Below are 27,084 nucleotides of genomic sequence, written 5' to 3'. Positions count from 1 at the left end.
TCTGCCTCAGTGACTCCTGACTTTCAGTTTATCTTAGGGATGGCCATGATGGCATGCAAGGATCTCAGAGGTTTTCTGCATCTCAAGAATACAGACAAGAAGAAATCCCTCATAACAGAATTACTCTAATTTTCGCAAGATAATGCTTAGAAAAGTTCTAGGCAGGTAGTAAGCTCTCAATATATTACACTATGAGTATATTGTATGTGGTAACTTTGTTCAATTGCAAGCGCATCTAACCCTAAAAACAATGATCTTCGAGGAAAAAAAATAGAGTATCAACTCAGAAGTCTATTAACAGAGAGCTGGTTTGAACAAATTGTAGTACAGCTATACAGTGAAATACTATGCTAACTTAAATAATAAACCAGAGGATTTTGAAAAATTTGATGTGGAAAATTTCCAATACATATCAATGAAAAACCAAGTTGCAAGAACATATAATCCCATTTTTAAAATATTTCTATACTGCTTGTATATGCACAGAAAAAATCTGCCAGAAGCCACCAGACTAAGAAGACACCACAATCTAGGTGAAAATTTCACTTTCTACAGAACATATTGCTGTAATATTTGGTTTTCTAATAGTGAGCACATGACTCTTATCATCAGAATGACATGGAGAGAAAGGCACACAGAGCCTTCTTAAAAAACAGCATGCTTTTACCTGAGTTTGCTCACATGGTCTTCAGTGTTCACTCCTCTTTAGCACTCAGAGCAGCTCAAGTCTGTTTTTAGAACGGTGTCAGGAGCTGCTAAATGAGCTGTTTCCTGTATGGGGCAGCTATTTTTAATTAATGAACATCTTGCTGTAAGAGTTCACTGGAAAATAAAACCACCACCACTTCTGCAAGTCAAACGAAAGAAAGGCTTACTCTCTAGAGTAAAATGAAAGATTTCAGTTATAAAAACTGAAAGGTATTAGAGGGTACATAACAATGAGTATTAAGCACTTTATTTCCACCCTGATACTAAGATCAATCTCATTTAAACATTTCTCAAGGGAATCTAAAACTCCTATTTACTTCATTTCTCCTAAGGAAAAAAATAATACAGCATTCTTCGTATCACAGACACTCAAATGTGAGCTGCAGGAAACATCGGAAGGAGAGAGAGAAAAGGGAATGAATACAGAAAGAGAATAAAGCTTTCCAAACTCTTCCTGAGCAACTAGGTGCAAAATACAGTTTTGTACTAACCTAGAAGAATTAAAATTGTGGTTGCTCTATCTGTAAGGGTATTAGCAACAAAATCACCGCTTCCAAATCATTTGATTCTCCCACGGTTTATGAGATAATACAGCCCAGAAGACAGCTACTATGGAAACAAGTTGTATTGATCTAGGCAATTCTTCAACCTATGGGCTCACGGCACCACGAAGGGGGTCCTCTCAGGGAGTCAGTAGCATGGCCAGCAGGAAGAATTCAATGGTTAGGTAGCAGACCAGAGTGTCAAAGGCCCCCACCAAGCCACTCCTTCCCAGAATGAAGACGGGACTTTCCTGCAGATCTAAGAAGATTCTAAGAAGCAGCTCCCGACACATACACAGTATATGGGAACATGCTGTCCAGTCACAAAAACAAGGGTTTATTGTTCTCTTGCCAAACTGTACTCATCACGACAGGTGGCAATACACAGTCTTACACTTAACTCCTCCCACCCTCTCCCCTCACCACATCCCTAATTTCCTTGCATTTGTAAACTATTACAGTTTTTTTTATTTTTTACAGATTTTATTTATTTATCTCAGAGAGAGAGAGACAGAGCGCACGTACAAGCAGAGGGAGCAGCAGAGTGAAATGGAGAAGCAGGCTCCCTGTTGAGCAGGGAGCCCAAAGAGTGGCTCGATCCTAGGACTTTGGGATCATGACCTGAGCTGAAAGCAGACACTTAACCAACTGAGCCACCCAGGCGCCCCTATGACACAATTTTAAAATTACCTTCTTGCCTGTTAATTTGATTCAAACAGGTTATAGAATTTCTACCTAATACACTGAACTGCTACCAGCAGTTTAATAACTACAGAGGAAGAGTAATTCAGTGAGGGGAAACAGCCTCTCCTGACCACAACATGCCTAACCCTTCTTCCAATCATGGTGTTGCCAGCAAATCATGCTGTTTAGGAACACATGAATACGCGTGGAATAGGATATAGCTAGGCACACCTTATTATCCCTTACTTATTAGCTTCTTAAGAAGAGAAAGAGTCCTGAAGAGAGTTTATACTTTGCTCAAAGCTTCAAAAGACAAACATAATATTAAAAAATCACATAACTAGGGGCACCTGGGTGGCTCAGTGGGTTGAGCCGCTGCCTTCGGCTCAGGTCATGATCTCAGGGTCCTGGGATCGAGTCCTGCATCGGGCTCTCTGCTCAGCAGGGAGACTGCTTCCCTCTCTCTCTCTCTCTCTCTCTCTCTCTGCCTGCCTCTCCATCTACTTGTGATTTCTCTCTGTCAAATAAATAAATAAAATTTTTTAAAAAATCACATAACTAGATAAACTGGCCTCATCAATGGCCTGCTGAGGCCATGGTGGTAATGAAAGGAAAATGGCCGGTAGAGACAACAGACAGTAGCGGAAAGTACACTGATTTTTGTTTTGGAGCATCACACACATCTTTTTCTCCATTACAAATGGCTGAATTATTCATGCTTGCCTCAAAATACCTCAGAATTTCCAAATATCTATCTACCTAGTTGTGGAACCTCTCCACCCAGCTCTCGCCCCCTCCATCAACATTTGCCTGGTTAAGCAAATGACCCACTCTTGCTGCTCTCTAATGTGGCGACCCCACTAAGCAGCAGCACCCAGAGGGCATCCCTATACATCCATCCTCTGATCACCAAAACTGCTACTTCTCCATTCTCCTTACAGCTCCTCATCTTCCCATTAATATGGTTACCTGCAGCCTACCCTGACCATTTCCATGTTAGGAGAAAAATAAGCATCACCACACCAACATTTTGGAATATTTCTTGCAGATAAGCTTTCTAAACCTACACTTTCTAGCACTTTCTATCATCTTTACCTCCTCATTGCCTCTCATTTCCACAATATATCCTGCTCGAGGGCCACTATACCACTCTAGTTTTTAATCCCCACTGAAGGTGTGGGCAGAAAAAGAATAGATTTTTTAAGATTTCTTTTTTTTTTTTTTTTAAAGATTCTATCCATTTATTTGTCAGAGAGAGAGAGAGCACAAACAGGAGAAGAGGCAGGCAGAGGGAGAAGCAGGCTCCCCACTGCGCAGGGAGTCTGAGGCAGCGCTTGATCCCAGGACTCCAGGACCATGGCCCAAGCCAAAGGCAGACACCCAACCCACTGAGCCACCCAGACACCCCCTGAAAAGATAATATACACAATTTAGAGATGAGGACAAAAAGGTAAAAAGAGATGAAGTGACTTGTACAAGTTCAGACTACAAATTATTAAAACGACAATTAGGACCAATTTTTCTATTAACTTAGATTTCTTTTACACCAGGAGGCTATATATCAAAAAGCCTTTTTTATCAAAAGCCTAAGATCAGAAGTCAGATTATACTTGTTTTACCACTTATCACAGTATGACCCTCAATTAAGTATATGAAGCAATTAGTTTATTAACCTTGGTTTCCCAGGCACCTGGGTGGCTTAGTCGTTAAGTGTCTGTCTTTGGCTCAGGTCATGATCCCAGGGTCCTGAGAAGAGCCCTTCATCAGGCTCCTTGCTCAGTGGGAAGTCTGCTCCTCCTTCTCCTAGTCCCCATGTTTGTGTTCTCTCACTATGTCTCTGTCAAATAAATAAAGTCTTTAAAAAAGCAAAACAAAACAAAACAAAACCCAAAACAAAAAACTTGGTTTCCTCAACTGTAAAAACCAGAATAGTATTGACCTTGGGTTTTGAAATTTCACAAAATAAAAAGGATAAAACCTTTGAACACTGCCTAACACATAGGAAATATTAATAAACTTTATCGATTCTCCTACTGTTTTATAATGAAATCAGCTTTTCAGTGGTTATGATATACATGACCTACTCACACTTGTCCTTTTTAATCTTTTGTAGAGTCATTAATTTCACCTGAAAGAGACTGAACACATTTAAAAACCACTGATATGGGGCGCCTGGTTGGCTCAGTGGGTCAAAGCCTCTGCCTTCAGCTCAGGTCATGATCCCAGGGTCCTGGGATCGAGCCCCACATCGGGCTCTCTGCTCAGTAGGGAGCCTGCTTCCTCCTCTCTCTGCCTACTTGTGATCTCTGTCAAATGAATAAATAAAATCCTAAAAAAAAAAAAAAGATTTAAAAACCACTGATATATCCATTGGTTTATTTACATAACATGCTTTATTGGGTCACATGCAAATAAGTGCTTAGCAAAAACTTTAAAAGAAAGTTGGGGGAGGGTGCTTGGGTGGCTCTGTTGGTTAAATGTCTGACTCTTGATCTCAGCTGAGGTCTTGATCTCAGGGTCATGAGTTCATATCCCTACGTTGGGTTCCACACAGGGCATGGAGCCTACTTAAAAAAAAAAAAAAGTTGGGAGAGAAAGGAAAAATCACAACTCAAATAACATTTCTACCTGTTGAGTTGGTTGCTTACTGGATATGTGAAATAGCCAGTAAGTGCAAAACTTAATTATTCTGTCATGGGGTCACTTTATAGAACATTGATCAAACAGTCTTGATATGACTACATTTTAAACTTAAGTGGCAGGTACATTTTGTGGTGCTCTTCCTCTGCCATTTTAGACCTTGGGCCTTTACTCAAAACATTCAGTTACTCTGCCCACATGGCTTAACGCTTCTGCAAAAAAAGTAGGCAGGTGGTCAGAAGACCCAAGTTCTCATTTAAATTCTCACATAACCTTTTCAGACCTCAATATTGCCAACAAGGATACCACCAGTCCCCTTACTGCACAGGTTTTTCAGACAAAAACAGTGAAGACAAACTATGAAACACAGGCACAGGCTTCCAAGTTTGCTGCACAGAGGGAAAAAATCATCTGTGGGAATGGTATCAATGTTCCTCCCAATGAAGGCATCTTAAATATCTAAAGTACAAAGTTTGTAAGAATGGGTTATTTGCCTTGAAACAATGACAGATGAGGGACAATTTCATGTGCTGTGCTCTTTAACTTGTCTCCCAAAGAATTAGTATTTTATTTTTTTTAATATTTTATTTATTTATTTGACAGAGAGAGAGAGAGAGATCACAAGTAGATAGAGAGCCAGGCAGAGAGAGAGGAGGAAGCAGGCTCCCTGCTGAGCAGAAAGCCCCATGCGGGGCTCGATCCCAGGACCCTGAGATCATGACCCGAGCCGAAGGCAGAGGTTTAACCCCCTGAGCCACCCAGGCACCCCAAGAATTAGTATTTTAATTTGTATGTAAAAATACTCTCGACATTGACATTTCCAAACTCATATCACAGAAGGTTTTGGTATCCAGATTTTTAGTAGTAAGGCAGACCTGGATTGAAGCCTTTTCCTAGCGTCTCTTCCACTAGCTCCGTGACTTTAAGAAGCTGGCTAACCTTGTAGATCCCTGTGCTTTGTTTGCTTTTGGTGCTGGTGGTCACAGTGAACAAAAAAGACAATTTCATCTTTTCTCTCACAGGATGATGAGGAGCAAATGAGCCCCCCACACACAGCACATTACGAGCAAGGCAGCACCAGTCAACACGGCTGCCCTCCGCCATCAGCAGCCGTGGCAGCAGTCTGTTTCATTCACACCTGGATTTCCAAGCTGTCTCAAGTGGATTTGCTAGATGATGTGAGTTAACACAAGTCCGCTGATCCAAGAACTGCAAGATAAGTTTAAAACCTACCCACAGAAGAAATACAGGGGGAGTAAAAGTTTAAGCAAGACTGTTAGCTGTGATTCACAGTACCTATGTTGCATTTTCTTTCCGTTCTCACTGCCTTTAATCATAGTTCTGGCACGAGTACGTGTAGGGAAAGCTGATAAAAAAGACAACGCCCCATCTGAAGCTCCAAGGACTACGGCCCAAACTTGCATGTTTCAAGTTCCTCTTCTGTAGGAGTGCTGACAATACTGACTCCATCTTGGGCCTCCATCTTGTTCATATTTGCTCAATGACCTCTCCTGGGGCTATGTGTCCTGGGTCCCTTGGAGATTAATATATATACCTTAGAGATGCCCACCAAGGCCAGGATGGGGACTTTATTTTGGCCTCTCATGAATCTCTTAGAGATAACATAGTCTTTCTTTCTTGAGGCACAGGTGATGCCACCAGATCTAATTAAAGGGTAACTGTCAAGTAAGTGCATGCAAGCCCTTTGAGGTGCATGTGAACCCTTTGATCCTACCACAGTGCCCTTCTGTGTTTCCCTCACCCTGTAAAATCTGTGGACTAAGGGCTGGACTTTGTGAGGACAGCTATGTGGCTGCCAAGGATCACCCTCTGCCCGGATCCCCGGTGTCCGTCAGGTACCTTAAATAAAGCTCTGTGTAAACTCTACAAGGGAGCTGGCTGTATTTTCCCGTCTCAAAGTGCCCACTCCATTTGGGAGATACTTTACTGTCTCTCCCCGACCTTCCAACACTTTTTCACTTTGAATTCGGCCCTGGATGTTGCCAATCTGCCAAAAAAGAATGTTTCATTTTCTTACCATCTTTTTCACTAAGGCATAAGATTTTTCAAAGTGCAGTCTCCTTCCATTAGCAGGCCTGACAGAAAACAGAGTTATGTATGCACACAGAAAAAATAAGTTTTATTCCACACAAACATGGTGTCATACAGGGTTGTGGTTCATAAGCTTGAAAACCACTATTCAAAAGCACAGTGACTGACTACTCTCCATTTGACAGTAAGTCACTGATGGTAACATTATTTTTTAAAAGGTCATTGCTATCACAAAGACAGTTTAAAAGGCTGAACTGTTAAGAAGAAAGTTCTCCCTCCTCCTTTAGCACGTTGGTCCAACTGATAATTAATAGGTCCAAATATCTTCAAGTCAAAAGGCAGATACGGAGCAAATCATGAGGGAGAGGGCAGGTACAGAGGAGAAGAAAAACTTTACTAATTCTAGGTATGGTGTTAGATTATATTCTAGGCACAAATATAGATTTCCTCCTTTAATCCCCCCAATCCTGTAAGTATCATGGTGTGGCAGCTACACTTCACAGTTCTGCATTTTAAGTGATGACCTAATGAAGATCATTTTCTTATAGTCCCAGGCCTGACAAGTTTGGTCATTACCACCCGTGGACCAGCAGTGCCTGGTTTGCGTAGGACAGGGCCTCCCTTTAGGGTTATGGATAACCAGAAGGTACAATTTAGAACATCCTCCCATCTCTAGATTTTTCCACAAATAGCACTTAAAACAACAGCTTACTTGGCACAGAACTGGAACTCGATGAGTAAGAACAGCCAGCGACTTGCTGTAAGATCTTGGGAAAGCCGACTTCTCCATGGACCTCTATTTGCGTGTCTATAAAATAAGTATAATTGTGTCTTAACTCCCTGATCACAGAACTTTGCAAGGTTTTGACAGCAAAGATTTTATGATTCATACCGTTAAAGGACACATTCTAAGTAATAAATCCCATCACCAGAAACTTCCTCAGAATTAAGGACAGAATTTTAAAAAGTAGCAAAGACATAAACCCTAGGGCACAAATTTTTTCCCTGTGGCATCCTGACTGGCTAGACCACCCTCTCCCACCCCCTGCAGGTAGGGCTGACCTGGCTTCCTAACTTTCTAGGTCGCCCCAGGATTCTTGCCTGTCCTGCCACCTAGTGGCAGCAAGGATTCTAGTGGCAGCAAGGATTCACATGACCAGAGCAAGTGAAGGCGCCCTGTGTTCAAGTTTGTTTGTTTGTTTGTTTGTTTCCTCAGTCCCTGCTGAGACAGAGCCTCTCCCTTGCTTGGACCCTAGTCTTCAGATGCCACCTATCTCACAAAGCCTGTCTTCATTAGGACAAACTTCACTTTCAGATGAGCCATCAATTGAGAAGCCACTGTATTTGTTACCATTTACTTAAATGGTAAAACACAGATATGGGATTTTTATTTTATTTTATTATTTTTTTAAGATTTTTATTTATTTATTTGACAGAGAGAGAGAGATCACAAGTAGGCAGAGAGGCAGGCAGAGAGAGGGTGGGGGAAGCAGGCTCGCTCCTGAGCAGAGAGCCCGACAGCCCGACGCCGGGCTCGATCCCAGGACCCTGGGATCATGACCCGAGCTGAAGGCAGAGGCTTTAACCCACTGAGCCACTCAGAAGCCCCGAGATGGGATTTTTAAAGAGACTTAAACACCCATACAAATAGAAAATGATCTCTATTCAGAAATTATCCATCTGTTAGATTCAAGGCCACTGTGCTATACAGCTCTGAGGTCCCGACGGGGCATTCTCAAGCTAGCCTATATGAATGGCACTGCATGGACCTTTCGCAAACACCCAAGGGTCCTGATGAGACTCACCAGTATTTAATATACCTAAGTTTGAGAACCTAAACTTGTCAGAACGCCCTCTTACTTCTTTCTTTGCAACAGGAGCTGTCTGGCCTTATAAGCAAAGGTAAGCTCCTGAAACGCTTACTCATTTTAAAAAAAAAAAAAAATCTTCAAACAAACCCTTCCTTAAAAACCCTATTTTTTTTTAATTTTTTAATTTTTAAAAATTTCTTTTCAGTGTACCAGAATTCATTGTTTATGCACCACACCCAGTGCTCCATGCAAAACGTGCCCTCCTTAATACCGACCACCAGGCTCACCCAACTTCCCACCCCCACCCCTTCAAAATCCTCAGATTGTTTTTCAGAGTCCATAGTCTCCCATAATAACCCTAATTATTAAGGGGTCAAATGGCTTCTAGCTCCCTGCACCTCTTGTTCAGCTCCCACTTATATTCAAAATAGAAAAACTTTGTCGGGGGTGGGCAAGTAGGTGAAGGGGATGAAGGGGTACCAACTTCCAGTTATAAAATAAAATAAGTCATGGGGATGAAAAGTACAGCAGAGAAAATATAGTTAATAATATTGTAATACCATTGTATGTGACAGATGGTAACTATACTTACAGTGAGCACTGAGTAATACAGAGTTGTCAAATCACTGTGCTGTATACCAGAAAATAATATAATGAAATGCCAATTGAATATTACCCCCACCTTAAAAGACCACCAGAGACGTGAGTCAAAGCCAATCACCAAGGGTCGTTTATTGCTGGACCTCTGCGCCGCTCGTTGCTGATAACACCGAGAGGTCCAGGTCCGGAGCTGGGATTTTTATAGACAGATACAAACAAGTTTCGGGTGGGGCTGAGCTGATTGATTGATAGTTTGAACACAATTGGGAGTCTCCTGGTGGAATGTTACATTCCTGCTATCAAGCATCCCTGTTAATGAGATTTAGGTTTAGAAGTATTTACTTTTCCTTCTACCTCCGCCTCCTTCTTCGGTTTTTTATGGAGGGGAGGGTGACATTAGGGCTATTGATAAGGTAACTTCTTTGTTGTAAATCTCAAGGACATTTGCAAACCAGGGGAGACTCCTACCTTGCAGGACTGTGATCTCTGCAAGTTAACTATTTATCGTTTTATGGCAGTCAGGGGTGCCTGAGGAATGCTACACATATGGAAGGGAGCGGGTGAGGGGGGGGTGCAAGGCACCAGCTTTTGCTTTGTCCTCAGCCAGCCTCCTGCTCCTTCAATAACATTTTATGTCAACTGTACTTCAGTAACAAGAGTTAAAAAGATAAGAAAAGGTCTCTTTTGAGTGGTCCCTTTATGCTAAGCCCAAAAGAGATAAAGCAGCATCCACATAGGTTTCTTTTCTTTTAATCAAGTTGTCCCTTCCCCCAAAGGGGGAAAACAGCAGCCAATCCCCTTTGTGGGTTTTCTGTTTGTTTCAGTGAAAGTTACAAAAGTTCAGAGAAAGAAAAAGGAGAATCTACATTTATTAAGAACCTACCAAGCAACAGACAGCAAGCTAAGACTTTTTTATATATATATAGGTTATCTCTCTTGAGAAAAAGTAAAGCAATGGGACCACAGTCAGAAATCAATCCCCACTTTGTCAGTTATTGAGGGTATAACCTTGAAAACACATTTAAATTTTCTGAAGCCTACTTTCCTCCCATGTAAAATGGAAATACTACATTCCTAGTGGGCACTACACAGCTATGCACTATACCTGGCATGTGTGGGTTGTATTCTCTCCTTTATTGCGGCCCCAGTTATACTTTCTAACTGGAGGCAGGCGGGGAGGGGCGGCAGCTTTAGGGAGCTAAGTTGGGTCCCAAACATTTATGCACTTAGAAAACTGCTTTCAGGATTTGTCTATTTTTAAGAATACTTGCAAACCTATTTAGATGAAAATTAAGTTTTATTTTAAATACAAGCATATAGTCATTTCCTCATAGATGGAAAAGAAATAGACAGAAAAAGAAGTAATGCATTATCGTATCTGACAATCATCATTAAAGGCAAACCGTGGAGTAAGCTGTGAAGGCACTTAAGGCTGCCCTACGGTGGATGGAAAAGTAGTTTTTCTACCAACTTTCCTACAACAGATATGCAGTGTTTACTTGTTATTAACCACCTGACATCATGCAGGAACCAAACCAAATCCATAACAAAAAGGGCAAAGTTAAAACCTTTAAAAGGACAAAATAATAGTCACAGGGCAGAGGGCATAAACTGGGAACAAGCAGATACTTCCATTTAAAACATTCTTGAAATTCCCCCAGGAAGGTTTCTGTTTGCTTTGAAGCACCTCTCAGTGTTCTGTGAAAATATGCAGACTCAAATTCCATTTTTGCTAGTTATATAAATTCACAGCAAATAAATTAAGTACCTGGCAAAAGGAGATCAAAAAGAACCAGAGAAATAGATGAATCAAGGGAAATATTATTACTGAACTCAATAAGTAAAAGCCTCTTGAGCTCTGAGGCATTTTTCTTCACCTTGTTAGCTTCTAAGACTGAAGAAATCATTTGAGAACTTTTATTACAAGCCTGGAGATACATAAGGAGCCATGAAAGCCTTCATCTGACAAGGGCTTAATTAAATACAACAGTAAATTTTGTACTTACATCAGTTTTAGTTGCTTGAATAGTGCTTATGTCCCCCCCTCCCATATGTTCCGGATTCAAATTAGGACAGACATTCCAAAGGGAAAAAAATTTTTTCTTCTAACTGGGTATTCTATTATCATACAAAAACTTAGATAAATCCATATTGACTTCGATCATGATGAATAAATGTTGGACCCTCAGACACAGGAATAACACACATCGTATATGGATTAGATGTTTCAAGTAGGGTTTCTATAAACACAACTCCATTAAAAATTCACTAGTAATCTACTGGAAAAAATGGGATACTTATATTCTTTTTCTCAGTTAATAGCATTTTAAAATCCCTAGTTATTCAATAGAAACAATATGTAGAAAGCCCATGAATTTTTAAGAGACCTGGGCTGAACTACTCAATCTGTAATACATATTGTAACTGTGATCTTGGGCAAGGTATTCCATTTCTCTGAATCTCAGTTTTGCTGTCTATAGAATGACAGTATCTATTTCAGGGGAGTAATGTTAACTTATCACAGAAAAATATACAAAGGACACAATAAGGTCTACAGTGCCTACGAAGAATCTAAGTAGATCCTCTGATCACCGACTCTTCTTTGCCTTAGTTTTTCAGCATCTTTCTCTAAACCAATCTTCTTGAGTTTTTTTTCATACAACCCATTAAAACTTCTGCTTCTGCACCCCAGAACATGAGCATTTATAAATTATATATGTATGACTACACTAATATATTACAGAATACACAAAAATAGAACTTTTAGTAAGAGGATATAAAGATAAAATGAAAAGTAGTTTTAAATACTGGATTCATAGTATTACTTAATATTTCAAAGCACAATAAAGCTTAAGCCAAGCACATACTTCACACTGGATGAACACCCAGATGTCAACTTTCTTTTTCTTTAAGATTTTATTTATTTATTTAACAGAGAGAGAGATCACCAGTAGGCAGAGGCAGGCAGGGGGTGGCAGGGGGCGGGGAGCAGTCTCCCTGCCAAGGAGAGAGTCCAATGCGGGGCCTCGAGCCCAGGACCCTGAGATTATCACCGGAGGCAAAGGCAGAGGCCCAGCCCACTGAGCCACCCAGGCACCGCAATCTTTGTGATAATTCTGATTTTAGTTTTTTGGTCACCTTCTTGTCCTATCAGGTTAAACCTTGTATTTGCATCATAATGTGACTCAGGGCTACAGGGAAGTGTAAGCTCTACCATTTACTTATTGTTCACTTGCATTTTACTGTTAGGCTTATCTTCAAACTGTGGTTTCCTTAACAGTATTTCTGCACTCTTGTATCATTCTGTAAGAGTTTAAAGCTGGCCAACAAATTGTGCAAATCTGCTGAACCGAGTACATACGAACTGTAACTTTTAGCAAAATACTAAAAGCAAAGACTAAAAAGCCCTGCCATGCCCTTTGAGTCACAGAGTTGCAATTCTCCTTTCAGGAAGCCTTACCTAACACATGGGATGCGACAATGTAACATTCACACAAGGAAGTCACCATCAACAGAATGTAATAACGATTTTTCAACATATATAACAATTCCTGGTAAGGATTTTTTTTTAAATAACCAAAAGTTTGAAAATTTTCTCCCAACACCTGAAATGTCTTAGATACCTCCAAGTATACACACACCCTACACCGCACTTGGCCTTCAACTTTTGATACAGCTCCTCCAGTCTTTGTTCTACACGGCTTAAAACTGTTACCTTTTTAAATTATAAAACTAATCATGTTACCCACTCCCTCCTCAGATATCCTCAATGGCCCTACCACTCCTTACAGGGTAAATCCAAACCCTTTGGCCTTGCATTAAAAGCCTAAGATATGGATAAGGGTATTATCTACATCCAGCTTTATCTCTTACCAATCCTCCACCACGCCTTATTCTGGAGCCCTACCGCATTGTTAGATGTTTCTAACATATGGTCTTGTATACCTTCACTCATTCAGCAAGCATTTATTGGCTACCTATTATATACCAGGCATTGAGGAAAATAAGGAAGACCCAGTCATTCATTGCCTACAAATGCCCAGACTCCCAGCACAATTATCAAATAAATAAGATTACAGCATAATGTGAAAAATACTGTAACGGAGCCTTAGACTTACTTGCCAAGAACAAACACCAGACCAGACCACTGGCTATAGTCATTGTCTGGGCTATAGAGCACTTGAAATTCATGATGCTCTTTGCAAAACATGTTCTTGTGGATAAAATATTGATTTACCAACAAGTTCAGTGTTATAACACATAGGAGACTCTTATTACCAGAAAATGTAACTCTATTATACCAATTAGAAAAAGAATGAAAGAAAGAAAATCACAGCCACAAGCAAACAAGGCCACAAAAAAATAGGCTGTTTGTGTTTTTCCCATTAATTTGCATTCATATGTACTTAAACAAATTTCACCGTGAATTCAGTTCATACTCCCAAACAGATAGATGGCAAGAAGTGATAAAGGTTAAAAGAAATTTTGAGTTAAAAAAAATTGTAATGAGGAAATGCTATTCATTATCTAACAGGAAGGAAAGCAATCCTGTCCTTACTGAATTTAATTATTAATCATTTGATAATTAAGTTTTAAAAGCAGAAGTCTTCACCCCAGCTCCTGGGAGCAGAGATGGATGACTAAAGACCTGGAAACTCTCTAAGGTCCCTTTAAGCTCTAGAACTTTGGTTTCCACTGAAATTTGCATTCTATCCCTATATGCTGTATGTTCTGGGCACAAATAACAATGTTGTGCTTTTAATAATGTGTAATAAGCTGATCGTTTTAATGAAAACAGCCCATCCCACACACATGTACATATACTCACACATAAATACATACCCACAAAACACAACCCTGGAGGGCTGGGTCCCCTGAATCTATCCTTGAAGCACACCTAATGCTCTAACCGTACATTTTTTTCCATATTTGATAAACCAAGCATAAGTTAGTTAGTTTTCTTACAAAAGATCCTAGCAATTAGATACTGAAATCTCACCCTTGTTACTACAATTCCCCATCTTAAGAGGAGTTGGACATCTTTTAAGCATTATTATTTCAGCTGTAATAATCCTGAATTAAGTTAAGGGACAAAAATAACCCTAGATACACTTGGGCTAAAATACAAAATGTTTGGGGCACCGGGGTGGCTCAGTCAGTTAAGCGTCTGCCTGCAGCTCAGGTCATGATCCCACCCTGCATTGGGCTCTTTGCTCAGTGGGCAGTCTGTTTCTCCCTCTGCCCCTCACCCCACTTGTGCACTCTCTCACTCTCTGTCTCTTTAATAAAAAAATAAAATGTTAATAAATAAATAAATAAATAAATAAATAAATAAAAGTTTTAAAATGTTAAAAAAAATACAAAATGTTTCACAGTGATTTTCCTTCATATAACTCTGATTTCTAGGGCACCTGGGTGGCTCAGTTGGTTAAGTGTCTGCCTTAGGCTCGGTTCATGATCTTGGGGTCCTGGGATTGAGTCTCACATGGGGCCCACTGCTCAGTAGGGAGCCTGCTTCTCCCTCTCACCCTCCCTCTGTCCTTCCTTCCCTCTCTCCCTCTCAAATAAATAAAATCCTTAAAAAAAAAAATTCTGATTTCTAGTTAAAAGAAAAACAGGAGGGGCGCCTGGGTGGCTCAGTGGGTTAAAGCCTCTGCCTTCGGCTCAGGTCATGATCCCAGAGTCCTGGGATGGAGCCCCACATCGGGCTCTCTGTTCTGCAGGGAGCCTGCTTCCTCCTCTATCTCTGCCTGCCTCTCTGCCTTCTTGTGATCTCTGTCTGTCAAATAAATAAATAAAATCTTTAAAAAATAAATAAATAAAAGAAAAACAAGAAACTAAACAATGTTGAAATAGAATACTCAATTTTTTTGATACAAACTATATTTTCCTATAAGAAATGTTCTAGTGACCTAATGCAGAATACATAAAAAAGTTGAGATAGAAACTATTTTGCTTCTTAAAATCTAAAGATTTCCAAATGATTGAATTCCCTCAAGTACATGCCGGCTCATTACAGAAATCACACAGGTTATGCCAGCTCAAGCTCTCCCATTTCCATTCTGTCCCAAGTATCAAACCCTGAAAATGCAAAGACAATAAACATTAAATGAACATTAAAAAAAAAAAATGCAAAAAGCAGCCCAGCGCATTAGGTGACTGTAGACCTTTGTGTCTGAAATACAAAAGGGGAGGTGGAAACCTCAGACCATTCCAAACAGAAAATGTCAGATTTTATGCTAAGATTTCCATTTTTATAATTTATATTTTATTTTTTTTTAGACTTCTGTTTTTAAAGGACTGTATCCTTTTATGGAAAAAGAACTACTGGACTTCTTCAGAATATACGGTACTCTAATTTTCTTTCACATTGATCAATTCGTTCAGTATTTGATGAATCCTTTCTGAATTAAGTACATTCAAGGTCAAAAGAGTGTGACCTGAACTTTGAGGTTTGGGTTGAAACAGACCCAAAACTAAATTACTGAAATTAACAATATCAACATCATAAATAAGGTTATAAGTAAATCTTCCCACCAGTTCCTTTGCCCCCTGAACCAACTTTTGAACTCTGAGCAGAATACATTCTCCTAAAAGTAGCAATTCTAGGAAAAGCAATGGGTATTATTCCTCTACTGTATTACCATCATCCAAATCACTAAATAGCAATCATTCAGGGGGCATGAAAACAGGAAAAGAAAAATAGGTCAAAATGGCTGTTCAAGCATTATCCCCTGACAACACATTCACAATTCCTGTTCTCCTGAAGACAATAGTTTTAATGTCATGAACACATTTTGATCACACCCAGAAAGTATAATTAAAATGAAAATACTAACATAATGTAGTTCTGGAGTTTCAGCCAATTTTAGATAGCATTTAATAGCTATAAGAGAGCCATAACATTTGCCAGTAATTTTAATCAAATTATACTTAAACGCTTACTATAGTATTTTAGCAAAAACAACAGCTAGAAATAAGAGTCCCAAACTATTAATGACAGTAATACTCACACAGCATTTCCATAAGAAAACTGATCTGCAAATGGAAAAGTACTTGTCCATTAAAATTATTAAGTCCTTTGTTTTCTCAATCATTAGGCTACTACTATGGCAATGACAACAATTCTTTTTCTTTTTAAATAGTCACAAAAGAGAACAACACAATCACAATCTCCAGCTGTAAGTCTGTGACTATCAGTTGTTACTTGTTCCCAGTATAACTTTATGAATCAAGGAGCAAATGTTTTCATAATGAAAAGTTCTTAAAATGACAAAGGACCAAGGATCCTTAGGATGTAGAAATTTTACTAGATCATGCTGCCTCCTGGAGGCCAAAGTACATAAGAATACTACATTTATCTCAATTGTCTACTTTCAACAAACATCACAAAACCTCAAGTTCAAGTGCTGGCAATCACCAAACAAAACATGTCCTGCTTATTTTTTACTTTAAGTGATTCTTTCTCATTTCTGAAGAAACATATACTTGCATTAAAAAAAAAAAAAAAAAAAAAACTGGTGCCCCAGGTGCCCCACCTGGGTGGTAGAGTCAGTAAGCTTTCAACTCTTGGTTTCGGCTCAGGTCTCAATCTCAGCCTTTTGAGATCAAGCCCAGCACTGGGCTCTGTGCTCAGCTCAGAGCTGGCTTGAGACTCTCTCTCCCTCTCCCCCTCCCCCTGCTTTTGCTCTCTCTAAAATAAATATATCTTAAAAAACAAAACAAAACAAAAACTGAAATGGGTAGGTAAAAATGTTTATTGTAAATGACCCAAACCTGAAAAGATCAAGCAAATGACCTAAATATTCTGCTGTCAATCACAAATATGGTGTATGAGGGGTGCCTGGGTGGCTCAGTGTGTTAAGCCTCTGCCTCCAGCTCAGGTCATGAACTCAGGGTCCTGGGTTAGAGTCCTACACTGGGCTCTGTGCTCAGCAGGGAGCCTGTTCCCCGCCCCCCAACTGCCTCTCTGCCTACTTGTGATTTCTCTGTCAAGTAAATAAATAAAATCTTTAAAAAATATATGGCATAGAGTAAATGCAAACATTGAAAATGTATACTGTAAGTTTAAATACAGTGACCTGACAGTTCATCTTTAAATACCAAAAAAGACTACACTGCTATACTTAATAGAGCCATACACGTAAGAAAGGTAAGGTATAAAGTAAAATTTTATCTGAAAGTATCATGTTGTATTAAACAAAATGTTTCTCACTACAGCAAACATACTGAGAAGGAACACACGTGCAAGCAACTGTTGTAAAATCCTTGTTCAGGATATTACTGACAAACAATCTGTAGAAAACACTAGATGAATAAAATGTCTTAATTCAAGGAAGTCAAGAACAATGCAATCTTCCTCCCTGCTTTTTGGCTACATGCTGTTCCTTGTGTTCAAATAATAAAAGATCTGGTAAGTGGGAAGTTTGGAAGCATTCACACGGGGCAATTCTTTAGCAGAGTTACCCTGGGGATAAACATTCTCTCTACTGCAAAAAGCCATTCCAAGTAGGTCAAAACACTCCCAAACGATATTTAGGATCACCAGAACCTTCAACAAAGACTTTAATACTGCCACATCACCCAAAAGGTGGAAAAATACAAAGAATCACAAAATACACTGTTAGATACAAGAACATTAAAGATGATAAAAAGAGCAACTGTTTAAAGATTTAAACTTTCTAAGATTCTGAATTGAAGTCTAGTCAACTTAAGATATTTAGCAGCAAAATATTTGGTCAAAAGCATGCTTATGATCCTATTGAATTAAATAAAAGAAAATAATATCTAATGACTAGGATAGAAATACAGACTACATGGAAACCAAACCTTACTTAAAACAACAAGCATTTGGTAAAGACCCAGAGGCTAGCATATCACATTGATATATTTTTTTTAAACATTAGTGAAAAGGGGCACCCCTGGGTGGCTCGGCTGGTTAAATTTCTGCATGGGCTCAGGTCGTGATCCTGGGGTCCTGGGATCAAGCCCTGCCTGCATTGGTCTCCCTGCTCGCGGGGAGTCTGCTTCTCCCTCTGACCCTCCCCCCACTCTTGCTCTCTAATAAATAAGCCTTTCTAAAAACAGTAAAAATAAAAAGACTAGAGATTAATGGAAAGGCAAAAGTCAATTTTTTTTTTAAGTCAAAGATTTTATCTAATATCAACCAGAGCATAGGGGCATCTTGTGGAGGATGTTAGAAAAGCAAACAGTCCATACAGAAAACCCTAACTTCTCTGGGACTCTTGTATCAACACTGTGAAGCTCTTGTCACTGTTTTCCTGTTTTCTTCAACAATTTCTGGCTGTGTGGGTACTCCAGATAGTGAGACAGAAAACTAACTTTATAAGCTAGAGCATCTTTATGGTGAGTGCTGTGAAGTGTGTAAACCTGGCGATTCACAGACCTGTACCCCAGGGGCTAATAATAAATTATGTTTAAAAAAATAGTTAACAAAATTGATATGCTCCAATAAAAAAAAAAAAACCTTTCATTTAAATATTTACATTTATTAGAAAAAAAAAAAAAAAAAAAAAAGCAAAAGCTAGAGCATCTTTTTCCTTCCATGACTCAACAGAAATCTAAGACCTTACAGTTAAGAAAACCATAACAATCCTAAATAGGTGACTGGCCTAAAAATGCTAAATCCTCACAATTGACTCCTCTTTCTGTTCTTATGCCTAGATGGGACATCTAATTTACATTAAAATAAATCTTTTTTGGGGGGGGGTGACAAGTATCTAAGAACATGTTAAAAAAGAGGTAAATTTAGGGGCACCTGGGTGGCTCAGTGGGTTAAAGCCTCTGCCTTCGGCTCAGGTCATGATCCAGGGGTCCTGGGATCAAGCCCCCAATGGAGCTCTCTACTCAGTGGGGAGCCTGCTTCCACCTCTCTCTCTCTGTGTATGCCTACTCTCTGCCTACTTGTGATCTCGGTCTGTCAAATAAATAAAATCTTAAAAAAAAAAAAAAAAAAGAGGTAAATTTATCCTAACGATGGAGTGGCTTCTCACAGATTCAAAATGCAGGTCTGCAACTCAGCCTCAAGAATGACTAGAACTGGGAATTGGAAGACCACTGAAAACCATGGGAATGTCTGCTTCTTGCCTCCAAGTTGCATTTCATGAACTGTTTTCTGTGCTCAACTTTGTTATTCAGTTCCCATAGACTATTACACATAAGCCCCAATTTCACATAGGAACAGGATTTCCTCAGTTCAAGTTTCACATTCCTACAAGGATATATTTTTTAATTTAAATTCCCGTTAAAAAATAATAAAAATAAAATACACTCTAGTTAACACACTGTGTAATATTGGTTCTAGAAGAATATTTGGATTGGCTCAGCTAAGGAAGTCATCTGAGCCCAATCAAATAGGGTGCTAGGAAGCCCATCTCTTGATGAATTCTTCTAGCTTTTGTACATCTGAAAATGTCTAAAAATGTTTTTATTTCACCTTTATTTTTGAAAGACATTTTTGGTGATGCAGAATTCTAAGGTTTTTTGTTTTGTTTTGTTTTGATTTGAGTACTTTAAAGATGTTGCTCTCTTGTTTTCTCACCTGCATTTTCAGACAAAATTTGCTGTCAAAGACCTTTGCCTTTATTCCTCTGTATGTATGGTATCATTTCCCCACCGGATGTCTTTTTTTTTTTTTTTTTTTTTTTTAATTTAAGTAGACGCCACTCCCATGTAACATGGGGCTTGAACACCGCCCTGAGATAAAAAGTTGCATGTTCTACCTACTGACCCAGCCAGGTGGCCCAGTCTGGTTGCTTTTAAGATGTTCTCTTCATCATGGATTTGAAGTAATGTGATTATGATGTGCTTCTGTGTAACTTAGTGTTTGGAGTTTCCTGAGCTTCTTGTATTTATGGATTTATTGTTTCCATCAAGTTTGGTAATTTTTTTGGCCATTCCTTCAAAATTATTTTCTGTCTCCTATGCCTTTCAAAGATTACAAGTAAATTATATCAGGCCACTTAAATCTGTCCATGATTAACTTACCTTCTTTTCAGTTTTTCTCAGTCTTGTCCCCCTACCCTCATTTTATTTCAGATAATGTCTATTATGCTCAAAAGTTTCTTAGTCTTTTGGAGGCGTGTGGGTAGCTCAGTCAGTTAGGTGTCTGCCTCCAGTTAAGCATCTCCCTTCAGCTCAGGTCATGATCCCGGGGTCCTGGGACAGGGTCCCAAGTGGGGCTCCCTGTTCATCAGGGAATCTGCTTCTCCACTGTCTTCTGCCCCCCTCTACACCACGCTCTTTCTTGCATGCATGTACACTCTCTCTCTCAAATAAATAAAATCTTTTTTTAAAAGTTCCTTGGTCTTTTCTTCTGCAATGTCTAATCTGCCATTAATCCCAACTGGTGTGATTTTCATCTCATATTATAGTTTCCATCTTTCAAAGTTCAATTTGGTCTTTGGTCAAAAATGGTCTTTTTTCCATCTCCCAGGTCTGTTTTTCATTTGTTTTGCCTTTTTTTTTCCAACATGTAATACATATATAGTAACCTGTTTTAATGACTTCTGATCGTTACAATGTCTGTTAGTTTTGGATTGGTTTCAAATGATTATCCTCCTTATTAAGGATTATAATGTTTCTTTGCATGCCTAGTAATCTTTGATTAAATGCTAGACATTGCTAATGTTATTCTTCTGGATACTGGATATTTTTATACTACTAAAAATATTCTTGAGTTTTGTTCCAAAATGCCATTAGAAATTACGTGAAAACCATCTGTGCCTCTCAGGGCTTGCTTTTATGATGTGTTAGGTAGGTCCAAGGCATTGCTCAGTCTAGGGCAACTTATTCTGCTCTATGAAGGCAAAAATCTTTCTGAGTATTCTCCCTAAGGTCCCATGACTCAGAAAAAGGACTATTCCCTTTGAGCACTGGGCACTGTTTCTTATAATCTATATCAGTGGTTTATCATGGCCTTTGGGTAGTTTCCTTATATGTAAACAATGATCAGTATTCTATAGGGGGTCTCCCTACAGATCTCTGGAGATTTCCCTTTGCAGCTCTGGTACTCTGTCCTAGAAATCCTAACCATAGTGGTCTAACTTCTCAACTCAAAGAATCCTCTGTGCTCTTCCTGAGATCTTCGCCCTCCCTGAGCTGTGGACTAGAAACACTCTCAAAGCAGTAAAACTTGGGAAATCTTAATACTTGCCTCATCTATTTCCCATCTCCCGGGGATAACACTTCTCAAGATCATTGTTCCTTGTTACCTTATGCCACGTCTTTTGTCTGTTTTGTTGGTTGGTTGCTTGCTTATTTTAGTTTTGTTTTAGATGGGAGGGTAAATTCAGTTATCCCATCATAGGCAGAAGCAGAAGTTCAAATCTATCATTTGAAGAGGGAAAGAAGAAACAATTCAGAGACTGACTGGCAGATACCCCAAAAAGCATCCACACTGCATGGATTCTATAATAAAGAATACTCAGAAGCACATGGAATTTATCACATCATGACAGACACATTTGACATTTCTGATTTTTTTAAATAAATATTTATTAAGTGTCTAATATGTTCCAGACTATCAAGATATGTAAGTGAAGAACATGTGACTTCTGTTCTCCTGCAGCTTTTAATTCAGTAGAGAAGACAGACGAAACAAACAGTTTCTGAGTAAACTGAGATAAAGAGTGACAGATGACCATGTAGTGCAGAGTCCTGAAATGAATCAAACCTCAGAAATCAAACTAAGTAGTAAATGTGGGCTTGTGGGAAGGGGCAAAGGGGTGAAGGGAAGTGGTAGGTAAAGGCTTCTAGGTATGGAATGAAGAAGTCACAGGAATGGGTACAGCACAGGGAATATAGTCAATGATATTGTAACAGTATCATATGGAGACAGATAGTAACTACATTTGTGGTGAGCATAGCAAAATGTACAGACTTGTTGAATCACTATGTTATATGCCTGAAATGGATTTGACACTGTATACCAACTATATTTCAATTTAAAAAAAAGTGTGAGGTGCATTGAAGAGCTAAGAAATCTTGTCAGAATAGGAATTTCAAAGCTTAGTTTTAGAAATAACTTATTTTAAACTTTAGATGAAATAACCAGTAATTGTCTTATTTCATCATTTACTAAACGATAAAAATAAAAATAAGAAATTCTGGTAGCCATTTGCAATGACATGGATGAAAGCAGAGGGTTTTGTGCTAGGCAAAGCAAGTTAATCAGAGAAAGACAATTATATAATCTCACTGATACATGGACTTTTAAGAAATAAGGCAGAGGATCACAGGGTAAGAGAGGGTAAAAATGAAACAAGACAAAACCAGAGAGGGAGAAAAACCATAAGAGACTCAATCCCAGGAAACAAACTGAGGGTTGCTGGAGAAGTGGGGGTAGGGGGGATAGGGTGGCTGGGTAATGGACATTGGGGAGGGTATGTGTTGTGGGGAGCGTGGTATGTTTTGTAACATAATAAAAGCCACATATGAAAAAAAAAAAGCCACATATGATAAACTGATAGTGAACATCATACTCATTTGAGAAAGATTAAAAGCTTTTCCTCTATAATCAGAAACCAGGGAAGGATGCCTGCCTTCACCACTTCTATTCAACATAGTACTGGAAGTTCTAGCCAGAGCAAACAGGCATGAAAAAGAAATAAAAGGCATCTAAATTGAGGGAAGAAGTAAAATTATCTGTTTGCAGATGATGATCTTATTGGCCATTTAGGAAACCCTAAAGATTACACACACACACACACACACACACACACACACACCTGTTATAAATAAAAAATAAATTCTACAAAGTCAACACACAAAACTCAATTGCATTTCTGTAAACAATGAACTGAAAAGAAAATTGTAAAAATATATTTGCAAGAGCATCAAGTAGACTACTTAGGAATACCCAGTGAAAACTATAAAATATTGCTGAAAGAGATTTTAAAAGACAAATGGAGTGGCACCTGGGTCGCTCACTCGGTTGAACATCTGACTCTTGGTTTTGGCTCAGGTCATGATCTTGGGGTTGTGGGATTCGGTCCTGCATCAGGCCCTGTGTTCAATGGGGAATCTGCTTCTCTCCCTCTCCTTCTGCCCCTCCTCCTGCTTATTCTCTCTCTCAAATAAATAAAATATATATTTTTAAAGATTTTATTAAACAGAGAGAGAGATTTTATTAAACAGAGAGAGAGATTTTATTAAACAGAGAGAGAGACAGCGAGAGAGGGAACACAAGCAGGGGGAACAGTAGGCAGAGCGAGAAGCAGGCTTCTTGCTGAGCAGTGAGCCCAATGTGGGACTCAATCCCAGGACCCTGGGATCATGACCTGAGCCGAAGGCAGATGCTTAACAACTGAGCCACCCAGGTGCCCGTCAAATAAATAAAATCCTTAAAAAATATATTGTTAAAATGTCAGTACTACCCAAATCAACCTACAGATTCAATCTCTATAGAAATCCCAATGACTTTTTTTGCAGAAATAGAGAAATCCATCCTAAAAGTCATATGAAATCTCAAGAGATTCTGAATACCTGCTGTAATTTTGAAGAAAAAAAAACCTGGATAGCTCACACTTCTTGATTTTGAAACTAAATACAAAGCTACAATAATTAAAACAGTGTAGCACTGTCATAAAGATATATAGACCAGTGGAATAGAACAGAGAAGTAAAAAATAAACCCTTACATATACGGTTAAATGATGTCTGACAAGGAAGCCAATACCATTTAATGGGGAAAGGATGGTCTTTCCAACAAAAGGTGCTGGGAAAAGTAGGTATCTACATGCAAAAGAATTAAGTTGGACCTTTACCTAATACCACATGGAAAAACTTAAATGGGTCAAGAACCTAAATTCAAGACCTAAAACAATAGAAGTCTTAGAAGAAAACATAGGACAAAAGATTCACAACATTTAATTTGACAACAAAGCAAAGGGACAAGTAACAAAATAAAAATGGACAAATTTGACTTGATGAAAATCTGTTTTTGTGCATACAGGACACTATCAAAAGAGTATAAAAAGGCAACCTACATAATGGGAGAAAATATTTACAACTCTATCTAGACTACATATAAAATTCCTAAAACTAAAAAAAAAAAAAAAAAAAAATACCCACAGGTTTTTGTGTTTTTTTTTTGGGGGGGGGTGCAGAAAATGGAGATTTGGTGTCTAATGGGTATAGTGTTTCAATTTTATTAAAGATGAAGAGTTTTGGGGATAGAGGGTGGAGATGGTTGCACAAAACTGTATTTAATACCACTGAACTGTACACATAAAAATGATGAAGACAACAAAATTTATGTTATGATTATTTTACCACAGTTTTTGAAAATGAAAAAAAAGTTCTATAGATGTTTGAGCAGAAAAGAAGAATACCACAAAATCAGGAGCAAAAGAAATCTTGCTACACAAACATCTTCTTGAACTTCTGTGATTAATTCAGGCAACTAACAATCATCAGTGCATTAATGTTTTTGTTTGTTTTATTTACTGTTGGTTAAGCCTTGAGGAAAGGTTTTTTCCCAGAAAGAAATCTTAATGATTTTACAAAACAAAAGGAGAAATGGAATAAATTGTAGCTAAGGCAATGATAACCTGGAATCCAAGGAAAATTTCTCATTTGCCATGGTATAGACAAAGTTTACATATGTACGATGCTTTAAATATAAATTACTTAATTCTGAGAACATAGCAGGCTAAAAGTTCTAAGTCCCATTTCATTAAAATTCAAAGGGTTTTAAAAATACTTTGTAACTTAAAATCATTTGTCCATATGTTAAATGGCAAAACTGGGTGATAGAACTGAAGGTCATACTCTTTCCGAACTTATGCAAAGTAGAGATTTTCCATAACAAAAAAAATTGTTCATTTTGTGCATAAGGTGTTTATACACTTCAGCTATTAAGGATCACATAGTTCCATAGGGCAATGACGGGCTAGAATTCAGAGCAGGGAAAATGCTCAAATAATTCACCCATCTTATGATCCCTTAAGTTCTCTACCTTTTGTCTCAGGGTCCCAACTTCCAAAAAGTAGCACATCCAACCAATCCAGCTGGTTATATTACTTTGCAATAGAACTGTACCTCACAAACTGGTATACCTACATGTATATTGCTATTTTTTTCTGCAGATTCCCACTTTTTTTTTTTTTTAACCAACATGCCATTCTTAGACAAACGAATCTTTAACTTGTTTTTGGATGAAGAGTGATCTGTCCGTTCATGGGTGCATAGTGATCTCCACATTCACTAAGAAAGAAAGATGAGATCTGAATAGTGTCTGGTACATACTGACAGTAAACTCCTCAAGAACTACCCTGTACCATGGGCATATATGCAAAACATTTTCCTATAAAATTGTTCCCCAAATCACTGAAGAACAATGAAAAAGTATGGCTTCTCAGAGTGCTATTTCAGGACAGACTTACGAATGGAAAATGTTAAGGAGCAAAGTTTAAAAGAATCTCAATGTGAGCATGCTTTTTATTTTTTTAAAATATTTTATTTATTTGACAGAGAGAGAGTGAGCACAAGCAGGGGGAGTGACAGGCAGAAAGAGAAGGAGAAGCAGGCTCCCCACCAAGCAGGGAGCCTGATGCAGGGCTCAATTCCAGGATGCCAGGATCATGACCTGAGCGGAAGACAGATTCTTAATAGACTGAGCCATCCAGGCGCCCCTCAGCATGATATTTAATCAATTTTAATCAATCAGATTGGCAATCAGTCAACAACTATTCAGAGTGCCCACATTTACATAAGCTTCCTACAGAACACACAAGTGCACACAAGAAAGTAAAGTCCAGAAAGCTCTATTTCCCAACAAATTGACTTGTGAAGGATTTCCAAAGGCATGCAGTTCAGGAAAGTAAGAAACCCTGTTCTTGTTATCTTTAAAAGACAGGCATGACCTTAATTAGTAATTTCCTCCTTATGCATATTTAAAAGAAAAATAAATTTAAGGAAAATAAAAGAAAAATAAATTTAAGGAAAAACACAAATATAAACCAAAAGAAACTGATACACCACTGGTAATGTCTTTGCTATACTTTTAAAATTAGAGGATCACAGGGCGCCTGGGTGGCTCAGACAGTTAAGCAATCAACTCTTGATTTTGGCTCAAATCATGATCTCAGGGTCATGGGAGCAGAGGAGCACAGTGGAACCGTGCTGGGCTCATGATCTCAAGGTCCGAGGATCAAGCCACATATTGGGCTCTGTGCTCAGCAGGGAATCTACTCGAGATTTTCTTCTTCTCCCTCTCTCTGCCCACCCCCCACTCACATGTGTGTGCACACACATGCACACTCTAAAATAAATAAATCTTCAAAAAAAAATTAGAGGATCATGACATTGTGCAATATTCTAATTTATATTGCAATCCATGAGAAAGAGAATTACAGATGAAACTGGTTCTTACATCTTTGCATTTTATGTTACTACACAAACATATGGCTTCACCACTTATACCACAAGCTGTCTAATAATGATACATATAGGCATTATACAAGAATCACAATACCACACATAAATATATTCATTGCTTTTGTACAAAGTACAAAACAAAAAGAAACCTAACCACATGAAAAAACTGACTAAAAATATACAATTTAAGATTAGGAGAGTACAGGCAAAATCTCAATTACCCCTTCACAAAGCTTCATCTGAAGTGCAAGAGAGGTAAACCTAGTGCCTCCAGTCTCGCCACTCTTCTAATTAGAGTCATGCCCATGTTCAATCAAGAAGGTATCCAAACGGGGTCAACATGGGACAGAATATCAGAGCCCAAGCAGTAGGAGGACAAGAGCACAGAGGGAGGAGAGGCAGCAGCAACAACAGACTGGGTCTGTATAGCAGAACTGACCAAATAAGAAAATACATTAAAGCTAATAGCCAGAATATCCACTTTCTGAAAAGATGTTGCAAATATGGCAAGGGAGAAAACTGGAATGAATCCTGTGGTGTCAGATTAGAACTAGCTATATCTTTATGAACAGCTCACAATTTTTAGATTGAGAATGTATAAATATGTGAGTGTGTGTGTGTGTGTGTATGGATGTATGCATATAACCG

At 38.7% G+C, this 27,084-nt stretch overlaps 1 protein-coding gene across 1 annotated transcript in view; it reads right to left on the bottom strand.

The window, feature by feature from the left end:
* The window catches only part of FGD4 (FYVE, RhoGEF and PH domain containing 4), a 205,269-nt gene that overhangs the window by 152,725 nt on the left and 25,460 nt on the right, over positions 1-27,084 (bottom strand). Inside the window, exon 2 of the mRNA XM_082742459.1 lies at positions 7,339-7,434. Coding sequence (XP_082598585.1) covers positions 7,339-7,434 — 96 coding nt within the window. The remainder of the gene's footprint in view (positions 1-7,338; positions 7,435-27,084) is intronic.

The sequence above is a fragment of the Mustela nivalis genome, assembly GCF_964662115.1.
Source record: "Mustela nivalis genome assembly, chromosome: 7".
Lineage (NCBI taxonomy): Eukaryota > Metazoa > Chordata > Mammalia > Carnivora > Mustelidae > Mustela > Mustela nivalis.
The sequence above is the reverse complement of the archived record's forward strand: the minus strand, read 5'-3'. Positions and strand labels throughout refer to the sequence as shown.